General features: G+C 34.2%; 2 protein-coding genes across 2 annotated transcripts; both read left to right on the plus strand.

Moving 5' to 3' along the window:
• Nucleotides 1-4,865: 4,865 nt before the first annotated feature.
• On the plus strand, nt 4,866-13,376 carry LOC107425237 (receptor-like protein 4). The gene is made up of 9 exons (XM_016035195.4): nt 4,866-5,109; nt 5,884-6,939; nt 7,733-7,880; nt 10,100-10,171; nt 10,454-10,525; nt 11,439-11,510; nt 11,579-11,656; nt 11,823-12,004; nt 12,878-13,376. The coding sequence occupies exons 1-9, from the start codon at nt 5,040-5,042 to the stop codon at nt 12,997-12,999; spliced, it is 1,872 nt and encodes a 623-aa protein (XP_015890681.2). The 5' UTR covers nt 4,866-5,039; the 3' UTR covers nt 13,000-13,376.
• Nucleotides 13,377-16,561: 3,185 nt separating this feature from the next.
• Nucleotides 16,562-17,708, plus strand: LOC107425089 (ethylene-responsive transcription factor 12). Its single transcript, XM_016035022.4, has one exon. It carries the CDS (start codon nt 16,826-16,828, stop codon nt 17,330-17,332), a length of 507 nt encoding a protein of 168 aa, XP_015890508.3. The 5' UTR covers nt 16,562-16,825; the 3' UTR covers nt 17,333-17,708.
• The last annotated feature ends 510 nt before the right edge of the window (nt 17,709-18,218 follow it).

Here is an 18,218-nt window from a genome sequence, read left to right on the forward strand (position 1 = left end):
AAAAAAAAAAAAAAACCCAATTTCCCAATTTCGGCCTCTCTCTTCTCTTCGCTTCTCTTGTCTTCTCGTCTCTTCTCTCTATGAAACCCCCATCTCTTCCCCCCCTCCGGCTGGCCCTCTCTTTCCCCTCTTCTCTCTTCTCGGCCGGCCATCTCTTCAAGCTTCTTCTCCCGGCCGACCAAACACACGACAAACACGCACACCCAAGACTCATAACACATGGGGTTAAAAAAAAAAAAAATTTCTTTGCCTTGCTAGCAAATTGACAAATGGTTAATGGTATTCAAGAAGGAAAGATCATAAACAAAAAGAGAAAAAATTAGCTAAACGGTGGTGGAATTGAAGAAGTAGCACCAGGCTTCATAACCGACTGCGTGCGTCAGTGCGTGAAGGGGAGATATGGGAGTAGCATCGCTGGAGCCCTGGGTATTTCTCTTTCTCGCTGCTCTGCTCTTCTAAGTTCTAACTTTTTAGTTTTCTTTATTTTTTCTGTATTTTTCTTCTGCTGTTTGGAAAATTGGATTGATTCTTTCATTTCTTTATTTGCTGCATCAATTTCCCCTCATTCCCCCCGAATCGAATGAATTCTTCATTCCCAATCATTATTTTCTTTATTTTTTCTGTATTTTTCTTCTGCTGTTTGCTAAATTGGATTGATTCTTTGTTTGCTGCATCAATTTCCCTTTATTCCCCCAGAACCGAATGAATTCTTCATTCCCAATCATTATTTTCTTTATTTTTTCTGTATTTTTCTTCTGCTGTTTGGTTAATTGGATTAATTCTTTGTTTGCTACATCAATTTCCCTTTATTCCCTCCTGAACCGAATGAATTCTTCATTCCCAATCATTATTCTCATCTCATTTCATATGTAAATATAATTATCTTCGATTAGTAAAACTGTAAAGGTATGAACCAGTCGGCCGATATATCCAGAAATTTCCACATTTTCCCGTCGACAACCGCCCCGATCTTTCCACCTTATCCATCCAAAACCCGACATCTTCACCGACAATGGACGATTCCGTCGACTTCCATCGATTCCGGTGACAGATCGACGACACGCGTGCAAGAAACTTCTTCCCTCCCCCCCCCCCCCCCCCTTATCGGTGTCGGACAGCGTCGACAACGGAAATTGTGGTCGACATTTCCACTGTCTCGCCGATTTTTACTTCCCTGCATATATATATATATATATATTATAATTTTACCATCCAATTCAAGACCTAAAGGATGCCCATCTCTTTAACTCCATGTCCATGCTAAAAGTTTAGCCTAACTTGACATTCAACATAGTCAAGGCTCAAATTTACAGTCTGATTATAATAAAATAGTAACATCTTTTCTTTTCTTTTTTGTTCTTTAAAAAAATTATACTAAAATTTTAATTTAGATGTAATTCTTATTCTATAAAACTAAAAATTAGTGCAAATATATGTGCATATACAAATCAATAAATAAATAAAATAAAAATCATTGCCAATATATTTGTGCTTATACATAAATAAATACAATAAACCAAAAGAAAAAAAATAAATAGCACAAAAATTTTGCAAGAAAAAGTTGAGGGAGCTAATAAAAAAAAGTACAAATTGAGAAAGTAGAAAAAAAAATGTAGAGAAAGAAAAAGTGGAGTGAAATAATAAGGAGAAATTTTTCAATACAAAATGTATACCAAAGTGGAATACACAATGTATTCATCTACCTTAAAGAATCAGAAAAATCTTCTCATATTAAATCGTCACACTATTTTCTCCATATTTTAGTTTCTCTCATTCACACTAATCGCTAGATAGAGGTCTCTGTAACATCTAGTTCATCCTTGGCAAAGTCTCTCTTCGTAGGATTTTGAAAATATTATATCTAAACCTTTTAAAATTTATATTAATTACAATTTAATCCTTTAAATTTTGAAAATTACAACCAGCACTTTTAAAGGGTAAATATTATTATTTCAAATGGTGTGAATGAAATAATAAAAGGGAGGTAATAATTTTTTAGGAACCTAAAAGAGGTTGATGATATTTATTAGCGGTCAAATTTGTAATAGCAAATACACTATGCCCAATAACTAATTCAACCAAAATAAAGTGGAGGGTAGACCTAAGCTAGTCTTTTCTTCTAATTTCTTATTTCCTTTGGGTAACCCGAAAATAACAATATTTTAAGATATTATTTAAATGAAATCACTTTTTCCTCCTTGAGGGTTAACTAATGAGCTTTACCAAAAGGAAAGATCATATTTTTTGTCCATGAGTTACATCTACCAGATGATACTGTTGTTGTTAGATAAAATAAGGAAGGGGAGTTGAGAGCTTTGCCCATTTAAAGAAAAACGTTTTTCACTAAAAAGGAGGATCCTTTTTGGCTTTAGAGCTTTTTTGGACATCTCCTATTTTTTTCTACATTTCTTCAACATGCTTTCATGCTAAATACAATCTTTCTCCATAAACCAATCTGTTCTCTTATTCATATACAAAATAAATCATTAATGGGCTGTTATATATACTACTCAAAACTTGTTAGGGATTTTACTCCTCATTCTCTCTTTTATTTATGAGTTCTTTCACTTTGCTATTGAATTGCTATGTTGGTGTTCCTGGATTGTTGTTGTGGTATTCTTATATTTGTGACCGGGTATACTTTTGGAGTTTTAACTCAAAGCTCCAACTTACAAAGAAACGAGGGGGATTCAAGCTTAGGCTAAAGAAGAGATCTTGGTGATCGCCGGATGAAAGTCCAAATCAACCTCTGTTCACATTCATCCCCCAATAATATTATTGAAACTAGAGAAATTAAACTGTATTTAAGTCAAAATCCTTTCTACGAAATCTTTATCAATTTCTATCATTTTTTCTTTGAAATGAAACTGAAACTAGAGGTGGATAAAATTAACCCTAGGGTTTTCAATTTCTATCATTTTTTCTTTGACATTTCATTTTCTTTATCAACATATAAAAAATTCTTTCTACGAAATCTTTTTCAAGTTCTACATTCTCAAAGGTGAATTTTTTGACAAATCCTTTGCATTCTTGGCAAAATTCTTTGATTTATTATATTTTTTAATTATTCTTATGAAGAAAATCTATACAAACCCGATTCTTAAAGTGAAATTTGAGGTATTGGGTAGCTTTTTTTTTTCTGATTATGTGGATTTTGCTTTCTCATGGCTATAGTTTTTCATTTGTGGAGACAAAAGCTTTGTTTTGTTTCAATTGGAAAGGTATCAAATACTTACAAATGGCTCAACAGCAAAGATTGAGGATGTGAGATGTTAGTGTGGTGAGTAATTTTTTGGATATCAGATAAATTTTTGTGCTTAGAGAGAGCTTTCCATTTTATCATCTTTTGTATAACATGAGAAATAAGAACTTAGTTTCTCAAACTTTTTCATTGATGGGTAATGAAAACAGCATTAGTCCAACAATTAACAAGCAAAAAGGGATAGAAAAGTTGTAATAAGTATGCAAAAGAAATTAAAGACTCCGCTAAGGATTATCTCGCAATTTGTTTGGATGAAAGGATCTAACATGAAAGGTGAATAAAAATATCTGGTTTTCTAGGGCAAGGAAAAAGTTGAAGTGAAACAAATTTGAAAATGAGAAAAATAAATAAATAAACAAAATGATAAACACCAAAAAAAAAAAAAAAAAAAAAAAAAAAAAAAAGGTGGTCAACATGGTTAAACAGCATTTGTAATATGAAAAAAAGCTGATGTGGATTTTTTTAAATGATTGAGATGTGGTGTTATACATGACACTTTATCATTAGTCATGTTCATCATGGATTCTACTTTAGTATACATTATATATGTGCTAAAAAAAATTTCAATAATAAGATATAGAAAATAGGTTTTAAGTTAATTTTAAATTTTAAGCATTATTAATTAAGGACATAAAAACCTCCTTTATTTTCTAAATTTTAAAGTTTTCTCTAATAAACATCCTTTATTTTAATTTTTTTTAAATATTTATTATTTCACTTATATTTTCTATTATTTATATGTAAATTACCTTTTAAATATTTTATAATGAAATAATATAATATTAAAATAAAAATAAAAAATATGACAAATAGAAAGTTTGTTGAGGATGCATGCAACCAGTTAATGGGATAGAGATTGAAACGCATTCCTTCCCCTTTCAGTTTCACCAATCAAAGGTCACCTTGTTGCTGAGTCCCCTTAGCCGTTCCAATAATTATTGGGGGCATTACCTTGTCCTTGCTGGACTTTCGCATTTCGGAGCAGCTGCTTTTTCAGCATACAACTCTCTGCGATGATTGCGCACCAATTCATGCTTAATGGAGTCAAACGTCAAACTTCAACAGGTCGTAAAAGTAAAACGAAATGCTGATGAGTCTCGTCAACCGTCCGATCATCACAACCTCACACACTACGATTCATTGCACAAAAGAGAGCCACAGTAATCTGAGACTTCCACGTGAAATTTCCCACCCTTTCTCCTCGTCACGTGGCCTTTGTCGTCTATAAAACGAAAGGGCATATCCACGTGGAATTAGCAATACTTTAATTGGACGTATCAACTACCTTCCCTTAAGCCAACTCCTGCACCCCAAAAAACATAAAAAAAAAATAATAAAAAAAAGGCTACACTTTTGTTACTACAGATCCCCAGGTTTCATGGTGCCATTACATTCTAACAACGTACATCACCATCCCCTAAAAATAGGTTGGCCCACATCAACGACCATCAGAAACTAACCATTAAAAAATATTTAATCAGTCAATTAACGAGGCACCTACACCGTCTGATTTCATAAACACCATCTACTTTCATAAATGTGAGCAGTAAATTAATATCTTTCACCATTCACGAGACAACCAAACGAGAGGAAATTTTGTAATTCCAACTGTGTATCATACTCTACATGTAAACACGTCCCCAGGACGCACTCGCCTCTCTCTCTCTCTCTTACTGGTCTGTGTCAAAAGCAGGAAAGAGAATAAGATAAAGAATGAGGACGAGGCTCTAACACAAAGAGGAAAAAGTAAAAGCGCGTAGCGTTTCTCGCACCTACAATGCCTAGATTTCTTCTACTATGGCTTCTGGTCCTCTGCTTAACTATTTCTTCGTTTTCATCTCGACCGGGTGAGCTTCCGATTCTACTGCTTTTTTCGTCTCTGTTCTTCAATTCGTTCTTAATTTTGATCCGTGGAGGTTTCAGCATCTGGGTTTGGGTTTTAGAAGTGAATTTCAGTTGCATTTCAATCAATTTACGAATGAGCTTCTGAATTTGTCGTGTTAGTTTATTAATTCAAACTTTGCTTTCTCTTTAGCACTGATGCTTATCAGAAATGGAAAATTATACCAGAGAAAATAATTGCAAATAAGATTTTTGTAATTTTGTTTTAACTTTTTCTACTTTAGTAAACGGTGCTAATTTTGGAAATGGAAAATTAATCTGTTTAGTCACTGGGAATAGCTGGAAAAGCAAAGGAATTTAGAACCGCAATTTCCAAATTTTGAAATATAAAAGGCAAAAAAGAAAAAAAAAAAAAAAAGACTTTAAAGTTTCAAAACTGTCTGATTTTCAAAAATTGAACATGTTGAGAATTCAGAAAAGTGCTGTTAGACGGCATTCCGTGAACCTAAGCTATACGTTTCCAGTTTTTTTTTTTTTTTTTTTTTTAATTATAACATATTTGAGTATAAATTACGTTATGAGTTTGAAGATTGTATTGCACCTTGTTCACATGCTATTTGCTAGTTTTTTAGGGAGTTAGATATTTGCAAACAAACATGAACGACCTGTCATACTTAGAGGATCCAAGTTGACAAACTATCGTTCGTTACCCTCGCTTGCTTGTTGTTCTTCTTAAGTTTTAATTAAGACCTAAATTTGTGGTCTACTATATAATGCAGAGCCATTTGCCCTGCGCATAAGTTGTGGAGCCCGAGAAAATGTCCATACGCCACCAACGAATACATTGTGGTTTAAAGATTTTGCATACTCAGGAGGCATACCAGCTAATGCAACAGCTCCAAGTTATGTGACTCCTCCACTTAAAACACTTCGTTATTTCCCCCTTTCTGTAGGGTCAGATAATTGTTATAATATAGAAAGAGTGCCAAAGGGACACTATGCAGTGAGAATCTTCTTTGGATTGGTTGCACAACCAAAAATTGACAATGAACCTCTATTTGATGTATCCGTTGAAGGAACACTGATTAACTCTTTGAAATCGGGTTGGAGCAGCCAAGATGATCAAGCATTTGCTGAAGCTCTTGTCTTTCTTACAGATAAAACTGTTTCTCTCTGCTTCCATAGTACTGGTCATGGAGATCCATCAATTCTTTCAATTGAGATTCTTCAAGTTGATAATAAAGTCTATAATGTTGGTCAGCAATTGGATGGAGGAGTGATCCTTAGAACAGTCAAACGACTTAACTGTGGAACTGGGAAGCCAAAGTTCGATGCAGATTACAATGGTGACCGTTGGGGTGGAGATAGATTTTGGAAACCTATTTCAACCTTCAGTCAGAGTTCTGATCGCGTTATATCTGTTGAAAGTAAAATTAAGCATGCTTCAGAACCTCCAAACTTTTATCCAGAAGGTCTTTATCAGACAGCAATTGTTGGTACTGATAGTCAGCCAGAATTAGCATATACAATAGAAGTAGATCCTAATAGGAATTATTCAGTTTGGTTACACTTTGCGGAGATTGACCCTTCCATCTCTGCTTTTGGGCAAAGGGTATTTGACATCCTAATTAATGGTGACATTGCATTTGAAAATGTGGATATTGCTAAAATTAGTGGAGGCCTTTATGTTGCTGTTGTACTTAATACAACTGTTACAATTAATGGGAGGACTTTGACAGTAGTACTGCAACCCAAAAAAGGTGCTCATGGTATAATCAGTGCCATTGAGGTATTTGAGGTTGTCATACCTGAATCTAAAACTTTAGCAGAAGAAGGTATGCATCAGATCATATATACATATATATATATATATATATATTATTTATTTATCTGACTAATTTCCTGATTCATATGTAACTATGCATGCAATGTGCTTATTAATTTTACTTATCTTAGATAAGATTATAATTGTATGCAACTGTTTCCTTGCTTACAGAACATGATATTGCTTCCAGACATAAAGAGGTCTATTTACAACTTTGGTCTTAAGTAAATTTATTTGCCTATCACATGATATACTATAACTAGGGTTGTTGGTAATTTACTATGTACGATATTTGTATGTGAAATATTTAGTTGTCTATGACAAGAATAATCAATTATCTAGCGATAATTTATATTTTGACCTTTTTCATAATTTTGATATTTTTTTTAAACTCATCTTAATAGCACATTTGAGATGTTTATCTTTAACATAGATCAAGCTAGAAATTTAATAGCCTTTAAGGTGACATCAATGTATTTACCAAGTGTGTTTGGAGACATTGATGTCCCCAGTTAAACAGAGTAACTCAGTGATTCAGCAGAGTGTTTTTCCACCCTCAACAAGCCAACTAACAAAGAATCAAGTTCAGGAAAAATTCACGTTGATTTGTTCTTAGATAGTACTTTCCTATTCATTTTATAATTACTTTCATAATCATCCTCAAAATGTATTGGTCCCCAGATATAGTCCTTAGTACTCTTCTAACTTGTCTTCTGTTCTAAGAAAGAGTGTAATTTGTTAAGGATGTATAAGTCATACTGATTTTTATTTCTTCCTTTTTTCTTTTTTCTTTTTTTCTCCAGTTAGGGCATTACAGACACTGAAAAAGGCATTGGGGCTTCCTCTTCGGCTTGGGTGGAATGGTGATCCTTGTGTTCCCCAACAGCATCCATGGAGTGGAGCAGATTGCCAATTTGACAGAACTAGCAGTAAATGGGTCATTGACGGGCTGTACTTTCTTGATCCTTTACCTCATTTTAGTTTTAAATCTTTCAACTTTTAACCTCTTTGATTTCATCTACCGCCACTTATCCATCCCATCATGCTTATTTGCTTGGCTTATCTCTTTCTTTAATTTTTTTTTTTTTTTTAATTTCTTTATTTTTCACTATGGCATGGAATTATAATGGTAATATTTAAATAATCATGGTTTCTGTTACTCATCTGAAAAAAAAAATAAAATAAAATAAAATAAAACAAGACAAAAAAACAAAAACCGAGCTAGTTTTGTTTTTTTGTTCAACAATAATAAAAGAATTGACATTAATAGTGAATTATAAGTTTGGCAAGTAGAAAATTGATCTCTTATCCTGCAAGTTTTATAAACATAGGGGAAGAAATTGGATATTTAGTCCCTTTTTGACTCAGTTTTATTTACCATAAGTAATCACCTAACAGGCTGACTGTCAAAAGTTTTCCAGTGGCATGTAACAAGAAGGAAGTTGTTATGGAAAACATCACTAAATTATTGGTTTCTTTGTTGTAAAAACTAGCAAAAATGGGGAAAGATGATGTCACCTAGTAATCTAAGAAATTAAAATGGGAATTTACATACAAATGTTCCAAATGGCCTTTGCACCAATACATCTGGCCCCTAATGTTTTCATTGCAAATGAGGTATACTTCCAATTTATTAAATTTCTTTATTTTTTTTTTTTTTATTGCAGTTAAATTTACAATATAGGCTAGTTACAAAACCTCTTTACCTCAAAAAATAATCTTCTAATTTGGTTTCCATGATCAAATTGTTAACCATCATCAAACAGGGAACTCAACTCTTATTATTGTATAACTGTATTCCTGAATTTCATTACAAGCTTCTCATGTCACTCCTGTATCATTAACCTTGCGGATAACTTTGCTATCTAATGTTTGTTTTGGTGTTAAATCAGTAGATAAATAAACTAAGTGCATTGGAGGATTTTGTTCAAGCTTTTTCTGATATTATTAGCCTTAATGATTTTGTATTATCATCAAAATTTTGGGCTACTTTATTTTATAAAATCATGGATTTCAAACATGTTATGTTTTATCTATTTAGGCTGTCTTTCAGTTAAAGCCTGTAAATTTGTGAATTTAACTGCTTTCATTTTATTTTTATTTGCCTGTTCCTATTTTTAAGTAACCTGCCCACTCGCTGAGTTCCATAGTACTTAGGTCTGGTGGGATGTGATTTTTCCCCTGTGAGGAGTTGAGCTTTCATATTATTGTTGCTCTTCTCTGGGCGGTCGGTGTTATCCATTGGTATAAAAGTGACCTAATTGAGAAGGGCTAGCACCACTCTTGTTGAGAAGGTCTCTTCCATGTTTGGTTGAATGAACATATAGATTTTGTTTTCTTCATTGATAGTTATGTGCATAGTATTTTTAAAAATTGTTTGTCATACCTCAAAACTTGTGAAGCTTTTCAGTTTCCTTAAAGGATAAACCCAGTTTTTGGAAGTTAAAAAATAATATTAAAAAGAAAATAAATGGCAGAAGAAGAAGGAAGCCTTGGTATGCCCTGAAATATCTGCAATATATTGACCATGCGTACATCTATCACATCATCCACAAACATCCAACTTAATAGTTGAGATTGAATACGACCAATATCAACATCACCATCTCAACATTTCTTTAAACCCTTTTGGCGTAAAATGTATCCATGCCACCCAACCTGACCTATGTCAATTTTTGTATTTTTGCTTCATTTGGTATAACTCATTTTTTTTTTTTTTTTTTTTCATGTATGTATGATGCTCTGGAAACACTGACATCTGACAGTTCCCTGAAAACTCTGATAGATATTACCCCCGAACCTTGGTTTGTTGGAAATCCTTTTTGTTTCTTCAACTTTGGTTGTCTATATCTATGTATCTGACCCTTTTTTCCACTAATACTGCTTCATTTGTAGTTTATTGTTTATTTTCCTCTACATAGTTTTGTTGTGCTGCTCAACCTGTATTCTGGAGATTTTTTTTATTTTAGCTCAATTTGCTAGAACATCAAATTTTATGGATTTATGAATGACTACCTTCTTCAAGAGACCTGCATGCAAACCCATATTGACTATTGTTTACTGGGCTATAAATTTCTTCCTGTAAAAGTGGCCTCAAGAAATAGTTTTCATGCTATTATATTTCAATATTATGTCTTTTACTAATTAGCGTATCAATTTTGTTTGTTCAGTGGTCTTGACAACCAAGGTCTCAAAGGTTTTCTGGCTAGTGACATATCCAGACTGCGTCATCTACAGAGCATGTCAGTTTCTTAGCCTTCATCTTGACTGGTCAAAATTTCAATTTTGTGCACTTGCTTATTGTTTTTGTATTTCTGAACCAAAAACCTGTCACCTTAACAGCAGAAAATTTGGATTAAATAATAACATTTGTTAGTGAAATAGCCTAATCAATTACTAGCTGAGTTTATTGCTCTTTCTTTTTCTCATAAAGTCTTGAAACATCTGTTAAGTCTAGCTTTCGATAAATTAAAGCATATCGGTAGAATTCTGTCCTTATGTTTGTTTAATTTGTTCATTTACAGTAACTTGAGTGGAAATACCATCCATGGGGCCATTCCTTCTTCACTTGGAACAATAACAAGCTTAGAAGTTCTGTAAGTGCAATTTAGATATTGAATTTTACGGTGACACTGTTGACTGTTCTGGTTTCTAAATAGTCATTTTGGAAAAAAAAAAAAAAAAAAAAAAAAAAAGAGGCTTTCTTTTGGAGAGTTCTTCATTGGATTAATTGTTTGTGACCCTTTAGGAAAGGAATTCAGTTCTTTCTCAAGAATAAAACTACTAAGGATCACAATGAGGCCATGTAAACAGACTTTGCTGAGGCAACATAGCATAGGGATATTGCTTCCCACTTGATAAGTAGTTGAGCCTCACTCAACTTCTACATTTCATCTAATGTATGCTCAACGTTGAAAACTTTTTCTATTTAAGTGGGTGAATTGATAATGAATATCATGGAATTGACTTCAATCAACTACATAAGCAGTTAAAATGTTTAGAAGACATTATGAAAATGAGAAAAAGGAGAAAAACCAAATTTTTGTGTGTGTTTTTTACAATTTTATCCATTTCAAGTTTCATAATTAGACTTGATTCAATTCAAACTGTTTGGACCTAACTTGGCCCAAGATAAGAAAAACCTAAATAAGAATTGTGAAACATGACTCATGTTCTCTATGGAATCTCCAGTTTCTTTCGGAAGTATACTTTTCATTAAATTGTAACATTACTTGATTACACCTCTTATGTAATGTGTCAAGCGAGAAGTAAAGTGAAATTCTTTGATTTGCAGTCATATGTGGTACATCATACGAGTTCAGTGTTCTCTATTCATCTTTGGAAAACTGTATCTTACCTGGTGCCTATATTCTTTGTAATTGGACTGGAGATTTTGCATCAATTTTTGCAAATGTACTTGTAAATTACTAAATGTTTGCCTTGGTGAATTTATAAACCAACTATTTTTCTGCTGATTACTTTGGGTGAATTCATGTATATAAATGGCAGGGACCTTTCCTATAATTCCTTCAATGGATCAATTCCTGATAGTCTTGGACAGTTGAAGTCATTGCAAACACTGTAAGATATATTTTGATGTGCTTTAAAATGCATACAAAGCAGCTCTAACTTAAATCATCATGATGCAGGAATCTCAATGGCAATTTTCTTGTAGGAAAAGTGCCAGTTGCTTTGGGAGGAAGACTTTTGCACAGAGCTAGCTTCAAGTATGTATTAGTGCTAGTTGAATATATTTGATGTTTCAACAAAATTAAATTGTTGGTTTTTTAAGATGATAAGCTGTTTGACCATTTCAACTCAGTCTTAAATTTGTACCTTTCTTTCATGGTAATATTTGTTGCTGAATCACACCACCTAATTTGATTTTTGCAGTTTTACTGATAATGCTGGTCTTTGTGGCATACCTGGACTTCCTTCATGTGGGCATCATCTAACCGCTGGTCAAAAGGTTGGCATTGTGTTAGGTGCTTTGACGTTGTTATTACTCATTGTACTCTGCTCAATATGTTGGTGGAAAAGGCGTCAAAATATCCTTCGAGCACAACAAATTGCAGGTAAAAGTTTGATGGGTTGTTAACAAATTAAACATGTCAAAGCAAAATATTTAGATAAAGCAATTCTTCAATTTATTTAATTGGTTATATCATAGTTTCCAGGATGTAAAATCTAATGTTAAGTTCGGTCCATATTTTGGCAAACAGTATACCACGGCTAACTAGTTTTCAGAACCTATTATTTTAGTGGGTTTTGGCACCAACGCCCCTTTGTAGTTTCAACATTTTTGCACTTTCATGTGTAGTATGAATTAGCAGCAACATCCTCTAAAGCTTGTAAATAGTGCGGCATCAGTCAAATACTTTCAACTTTTTATCTGCTAAATTATATTAACCATGATATAATTTCATTTTGCTTATATCCTTAGTCACGCACGGGGAATCTCCTTAGGTGCAGGGTACATATAATACTTAAAAGTTACAAAGTTGCAGTGTAAATGCTGCAGGGTGTGTTGAAATTACAAGGACATTGTGTGCCAAAATGTTGAAATTACATGAGGCATTTCACGCCATAAACCCTATTTTTATTCGGATGACCATAGAAATCTTCAAAGTTTATATTATGTTAACCAGTCACTTCTTGTCTGACTGGCCTAATGGGTGGGGACTGAAAAACTAGGATGAAGAGTAGGACAAGTACAATTGGAAATGATTGTTGGTAATTCACTTGGAACAATGTTGGTCCATTTATTTTATTCAAAGCAGTGTTTGTGTTGTGACAATAGGGCATGCTCGACTGACAATTGGAGATGATTGTTGGTAATTCATTAGATCAATGTTGATAAATGTATTTTATTCAATGAAATGTTTGTGTTGTGACATCAAGGCATGCTTGACTGATATTTTCTTTTTTCTTTTTTTTTTTTTATGCAGCAAGAGAAGCTCCATATGCGAAGGCAAGAACACATTTATCACGTGATATCCAGATGAGCAGGAATCAAAATCATCCCAACGCTCGGACTGCAGCTGAGAACGGGCCTATCTTGCTTTCATGATTAAGACCATCCCAGTGGTCCGGTCAAAACTTGCTGCTACTGCGAGTGCTCTTAGGGTTCCCTACAGCTCCTTAGTAACCTTTCCTATCATCTTCGACTTTCCGTATTACTGTTTATTAAGCTTTGGTCTCCTTTAAAATCATATTCAGATGCTTAAAGATCCACCATCATAGATCCCTTAGTGGTATGCCCTTAAAGACCAAAATCTTGTATATTGCTCCGATTCTTTCTTTTCTTTTCGATTTTTTTGCAAAGAAAAGTTGTAACACATAAAAAGAAAATGATGCCTATGTAAAATCTAGATTGTACCCCAAAAAAAAAAAATTCTTGCTTATTTCAAATATTGGGTTTCCTAATGTAACGCAAGTGGTTCTTAATGTGTCTACGTGAGAAAGATCTGGTGGAACAGAATGACAAGGAAAAGCAAGTTCTTATGTGGTAATCGTAATTTTTTTTTTTTCTTTTTTCTTTTCAGATTTGTGCAACTTATTTGAACGATAACATTCTTTAAGAATCTAATTTATTAAAATAAAGTAAGTTTTGTAACCTTTTTAGGAAGTTTTGTATTCTTTTTTGGGTCCTTCAGTGGATTAAGATCAGATGATCAAATTTTTGTATTTTTTAACGTAGGAATCTTTAAACTTTGATATAAGGATGACGTCAAAATTTTGATGAAATTTATTTCTTGATATTCACCAAAAAAAAAAAATTACTCGATTATATTTACTTTTTCTCCAAAAGAAATAATAATATTTACCTTTTGCTCTTATGGTTGTGACAAATGTGTTGTTCGTTCTCCGGTTGAGTTCATATGCTGCAATTGCCAATTGAATCCTTTAGCTCGTCGCCTTCAATTGCCAATTAAAAATAATAACAAAGGTTTTTGCCACCGTTGCTGCCTAAGCCATCAAATTTGTTCATCAAAATTTAACAGGAATTATTCAGTCTCTTTTTGCCACTAACTTTATAGCTTTTTTTTTATCAACCATTAACATCCCGCCATCTAGTTGGGAAAACAAAATTTGATATATAGATTTAGTTGTTCTAGCAGTAAGTAATAATCAATAATAATAATCAATAAAATTCATGTTTTGTACAGTCTTCAATGTATTTTTGCAAAAGCTTTTGATTGTTGTACTAAATCCTAAACAAGTGTCCCGCTGTTAAATCCTTAAATGCAAAATTTGATATAGAAATGTAGTTGTTTCAGTAGTACGTCAAAGTAAAAAATTAGACCTAATTAGACCTGGCAATGGATCACGTAGAATTAAATTTATGTTCATATTAAATTTTATTCATTCAATCATAATTTATTAAATTAATATGTGAAAATATTCATATCCATATTTATTTTTTAACTTAATAGATCATTTGTTACACAACACGTTAACACATTTAGTTTTTTAATGGATATAGGTTAATCATGAACATATATCACCTATTTAATTCGTTTGATCAGTATATTTTATAAAACCTTCGTTATTATTTTATTGGCAATTGAATGTTAAATATTAACATTAACATTAACTATTAAAATATTTATTTTTGTTTTTAGCTATCAAAAATAATTAAATAGACACAAAGTAATAGTATATTATTACAAATAAAAAATGGAGAAATTAGAAATTTATTTTCCTTTGATAAAATGGTAATATAGAAACATAACTGTTTAACACACTACAAAATCAAGAAACTAGGTATATTTTTTCCTATAATATAATTAATAAAATACCTTTTTAACATGTGAAATGGATTATTCATAGATTTTATCTGTTATGATTAGTTAACATAATTGATATTAATGAGTTGATCCCTTATCAATTTGATCCGTATTAACTAAATTCAAATATTAAATTATTTTTGTAGGTTTGTTTCATGTAAAATTTTACCAGGTCTTGGGTAGTCTTAGAAAGTAATTTGACAAGAGCTTTTGATTGTTGTGCTAATTCTAAACAAGTGTCCCATTGTTAAATCCATAAACGCATAATTTTGAAACTATGCGAAGCAAAAGAGAAAAAAACAAAGCACGAGAGCATCCTAGCCCTTGATATACTCCCTCCGACATGGTGGGATTACTAGACCAAAGGTGCCATTAACCAACCAATATTTGTGCCTCAATATGCTAAGAAGACTGCTACTAATTCAGGTATTGGAAGTGATTTACACGAAGAATTTTGGTTTATTGGTTAAGCAATATTTTATAAACATATTACAGGGATAATTTTTTCAACAAATGCACACTTCAGAATTTATTCTATTTTTGTAATTAGGCTGCTTCTCCCTATTAGATTCTCTCAATCCATATTTAGATGCTTAAGTACCTTTTTTTTTTTTTTTTTCCAGCTCCTTTTGGGCCAAAATGAAAGTGACGATTTATTATTACCAAAAAAAATAAAATAAAAAATGAAAGTGACAATTTATATTTAATATAATACATGGTTTGGGTGTGTCTGAATAAAGTGACAAGAACAAGCTCCTAGAATAGAAAAACATAGCTTCATCACTTTCAGGCGATCGCATTAATTTATAGTTCACAGCGAAACGTCCCACTAATTTTTGTCAAAAGGGAAAGAGAAAAATAATAATAATAATAATAATAACTTCACAAAAAATTAATAATAAAAATAATAATTCAAACAGGAAAAATCAAAACCAAAAACAAAAAAAAAAAAAATTTGAATACGATTCACGTGAAGATGCGCCTGATAGCTGCAGCAAAAGCTTCAGTCATTTCCCAACGTCACCACAACCATCACCGGCCGTACGATTAGAATTTTATAATTTTATTAAAAATTAATTATCTAATTTGTGTTAGCAGTTTAATTAGGCATGGAGTCCAAAGTCTCCAAGTCATGGACCACCGTTTTTTCAGGCAAACTGAGTCAAACACGGCAAGCAGGCAGATTAATAGATGAAAACCCCATTCCTTTCCCCCCCCCCCCCCCCACACACATATCCCCAACTTTCTAAAAGAGAAAACAGTCGTCAGGCTTCGGCCTAACTCGGGCTTTGTCTCCTGCAACTCAGACACCTCTTATGCACGTTCCACGTGGGGGGCTCGCTGACACCTCTCCCCAAAACAACTCCTATCTTCCATTCTCTGATCGACACGTACTCCTTCCCCCCCCCCCCCCCCCCCCCCCCACGCCCTCCCCTGCACTCTAATCGAATGCAATCCCAACAGCAGCCTCTTTTTCCTTTTAATTTTAAATTTTTTTTTTTAAAGGAAGAAAATAAAATAAAAATTAGATGAAAGCAGCGCCGTTCAGCAGCGCCGTACAAAGTGATAGGGCTTACGTCATCCCCACGGCGGGGAGAGGTAGAGTATTCACATGACAGCTCGCGCTATCCCTGCGCACACGTCTAATCAGGCGGCGGCTCTGTTCCTTTGTTTTTTTTTTCACTAGGCCCCACCCATTGCCCTTTTGTCTCACGTGTACATACGTCTCTCATACCATAGCCGTCCGATGGAATACGAAGCGATTCGTACGGTGGAAACCACGATCCGACGGTGTGTAGCTTGGGTTTCAGGTTCATTGGTGGGGAAGCATATTTTATGCATAAATGAAGAGGCCGTGCCGTCCAACCGACGATTACGGGTGACTAAGTGGGTCCCCCCACTTATATACACCTCCTCTAACAAAATGTACACGCACATCTTTCACTCTCTTTTGTTTCTATAGGGCTTTTCAGATAATTCATCGAAACACGCTCACTTTCTCTTCCCACGCAATACCTCTCTCTCTCTCTCTCTCTCTCTCTCTCTCTCTCTCTCTCTTTGAAGCTGTTCTACTTTTGTGAAGCTTTTTCCACTGAGCTTCTTTCCATGGCTTCCTCGTCTGCTTCTTCCCGTGAGGGACACTACAGAGGGGTCAGAAAGAGGCCGTGGGGACGCTACGCAGCGGAGATAAGAGATCCATGGAAGAAGACACGGGTTTGGTTGGGTACATTCGACACACCTGAAGAAGCTGCACTTGCCTATGATGGAGCCGCCAGGTCGCTCCGCGGCGCCAAGGCCAAGACTAACTTCCCGGCTCCGGTCACCGCCGGCCTTTCTCTTGATCTTAACCTCCCCTCCGGTCACTGGTCCTCTCACTCTAGTCGCCTTGTTCTTGGAGAGTTCTTGCAAACCGGAGTTTTAAAGGACATAACCCGCTGCGGTGTCGACGCGGCCGACTCCTCATCTCCTACTAAGCATGAAGCCCCCGGTGATTCTCATGGATGTGTGGTTGGTTGTTCTGCGCCAGAAATTCCCTCTACGGCGTCGTTCTTGGGTCTGGTCCGGCGAGGCTTGCCCATTGATCTCAACGAGCCGCCTCCGTTATGGATGTGAATGATATTTAGTAAAAAGACTTGAAAGAACGGCAGGTCGTTTCAGCGTTTTACGGCGTCGTCTCTCACCTTTTATCTTTATCTCCCCTTTTCTCAATCCCAACTTTTTCTACCATTTCCTTGCAAAGTTTGCTGGTTTTGAGAATTGAGAGCGAGTATCTAGTGAAAATATATATTATATTATATATTTTATTATAAAAAAGTGGAGAGCCTCTGTACATATAATGCTTTTGCTTTTTTTTATTTTTATTGTTATTTTTTTTTGGTTTTCTTGGTTTATTTTATGAAACACTTTTCAGAGTATTTTCTACTTTCATTTCTAGAAAGTTCCGAGATTTGTTTATGGAGGACTTGATGTCCATCTGAAATATTTCGCACCGTTGATCGTACCGATTCCGACGGTTAATTTTTTTCTATTTTGGCCCACCGATTTCACGATGTAAAAATGGATTTCTGGTAATTTGTAAATGTTGGTTGGACACGCGAGGGGTGGGTGAGTGATGACAGGGAGTGAAAAAAAAGTGGAAGCAAGCGTGTGGGCTTTGTCTGATAGATAGGGCTTTGTGTCATTCCCTTTTTAGTCTGGTATCCCGGAGATCTGGTTCCGATAATATTAACAGCAGCCTATTTAATTCCACTCACAAAGCACGCCCACTCGCTCTTTCACAGAGCGTGTAAACTAACCCCTTTGCCGATCATGGTTTTGTGTTTTTTGGTGGGGAAAGGGGAGGTTTTTTGCTGCAACATTTGGTGTCATCACTTAGTAGATAAACAGTATTATATGTTACTTTAAAGAAACTTTGATAGACAATTATATTTGGACCTTTCCTCGTATTCATTAAAAAAACAGAGAAAAACTTGTCTATTGAATTTTGGATTAAAAAAGA

The sequence above is a fragment of the Ziziphus jujuba genome, chromosome 1 (assembly GCF_031755915.1).
Source record: "Ziziphus jujuba cultivar Dongzao chromosome 1, ASM3175591v1".
Taxonomy (NCBI): domain Eukaryota; kingdom Viridiplantae; phylum Streptophyta; class Magnoliopsida; order Rosales; family Rhamnaceae; genus Ziziphus; species Ziziphus jujuba.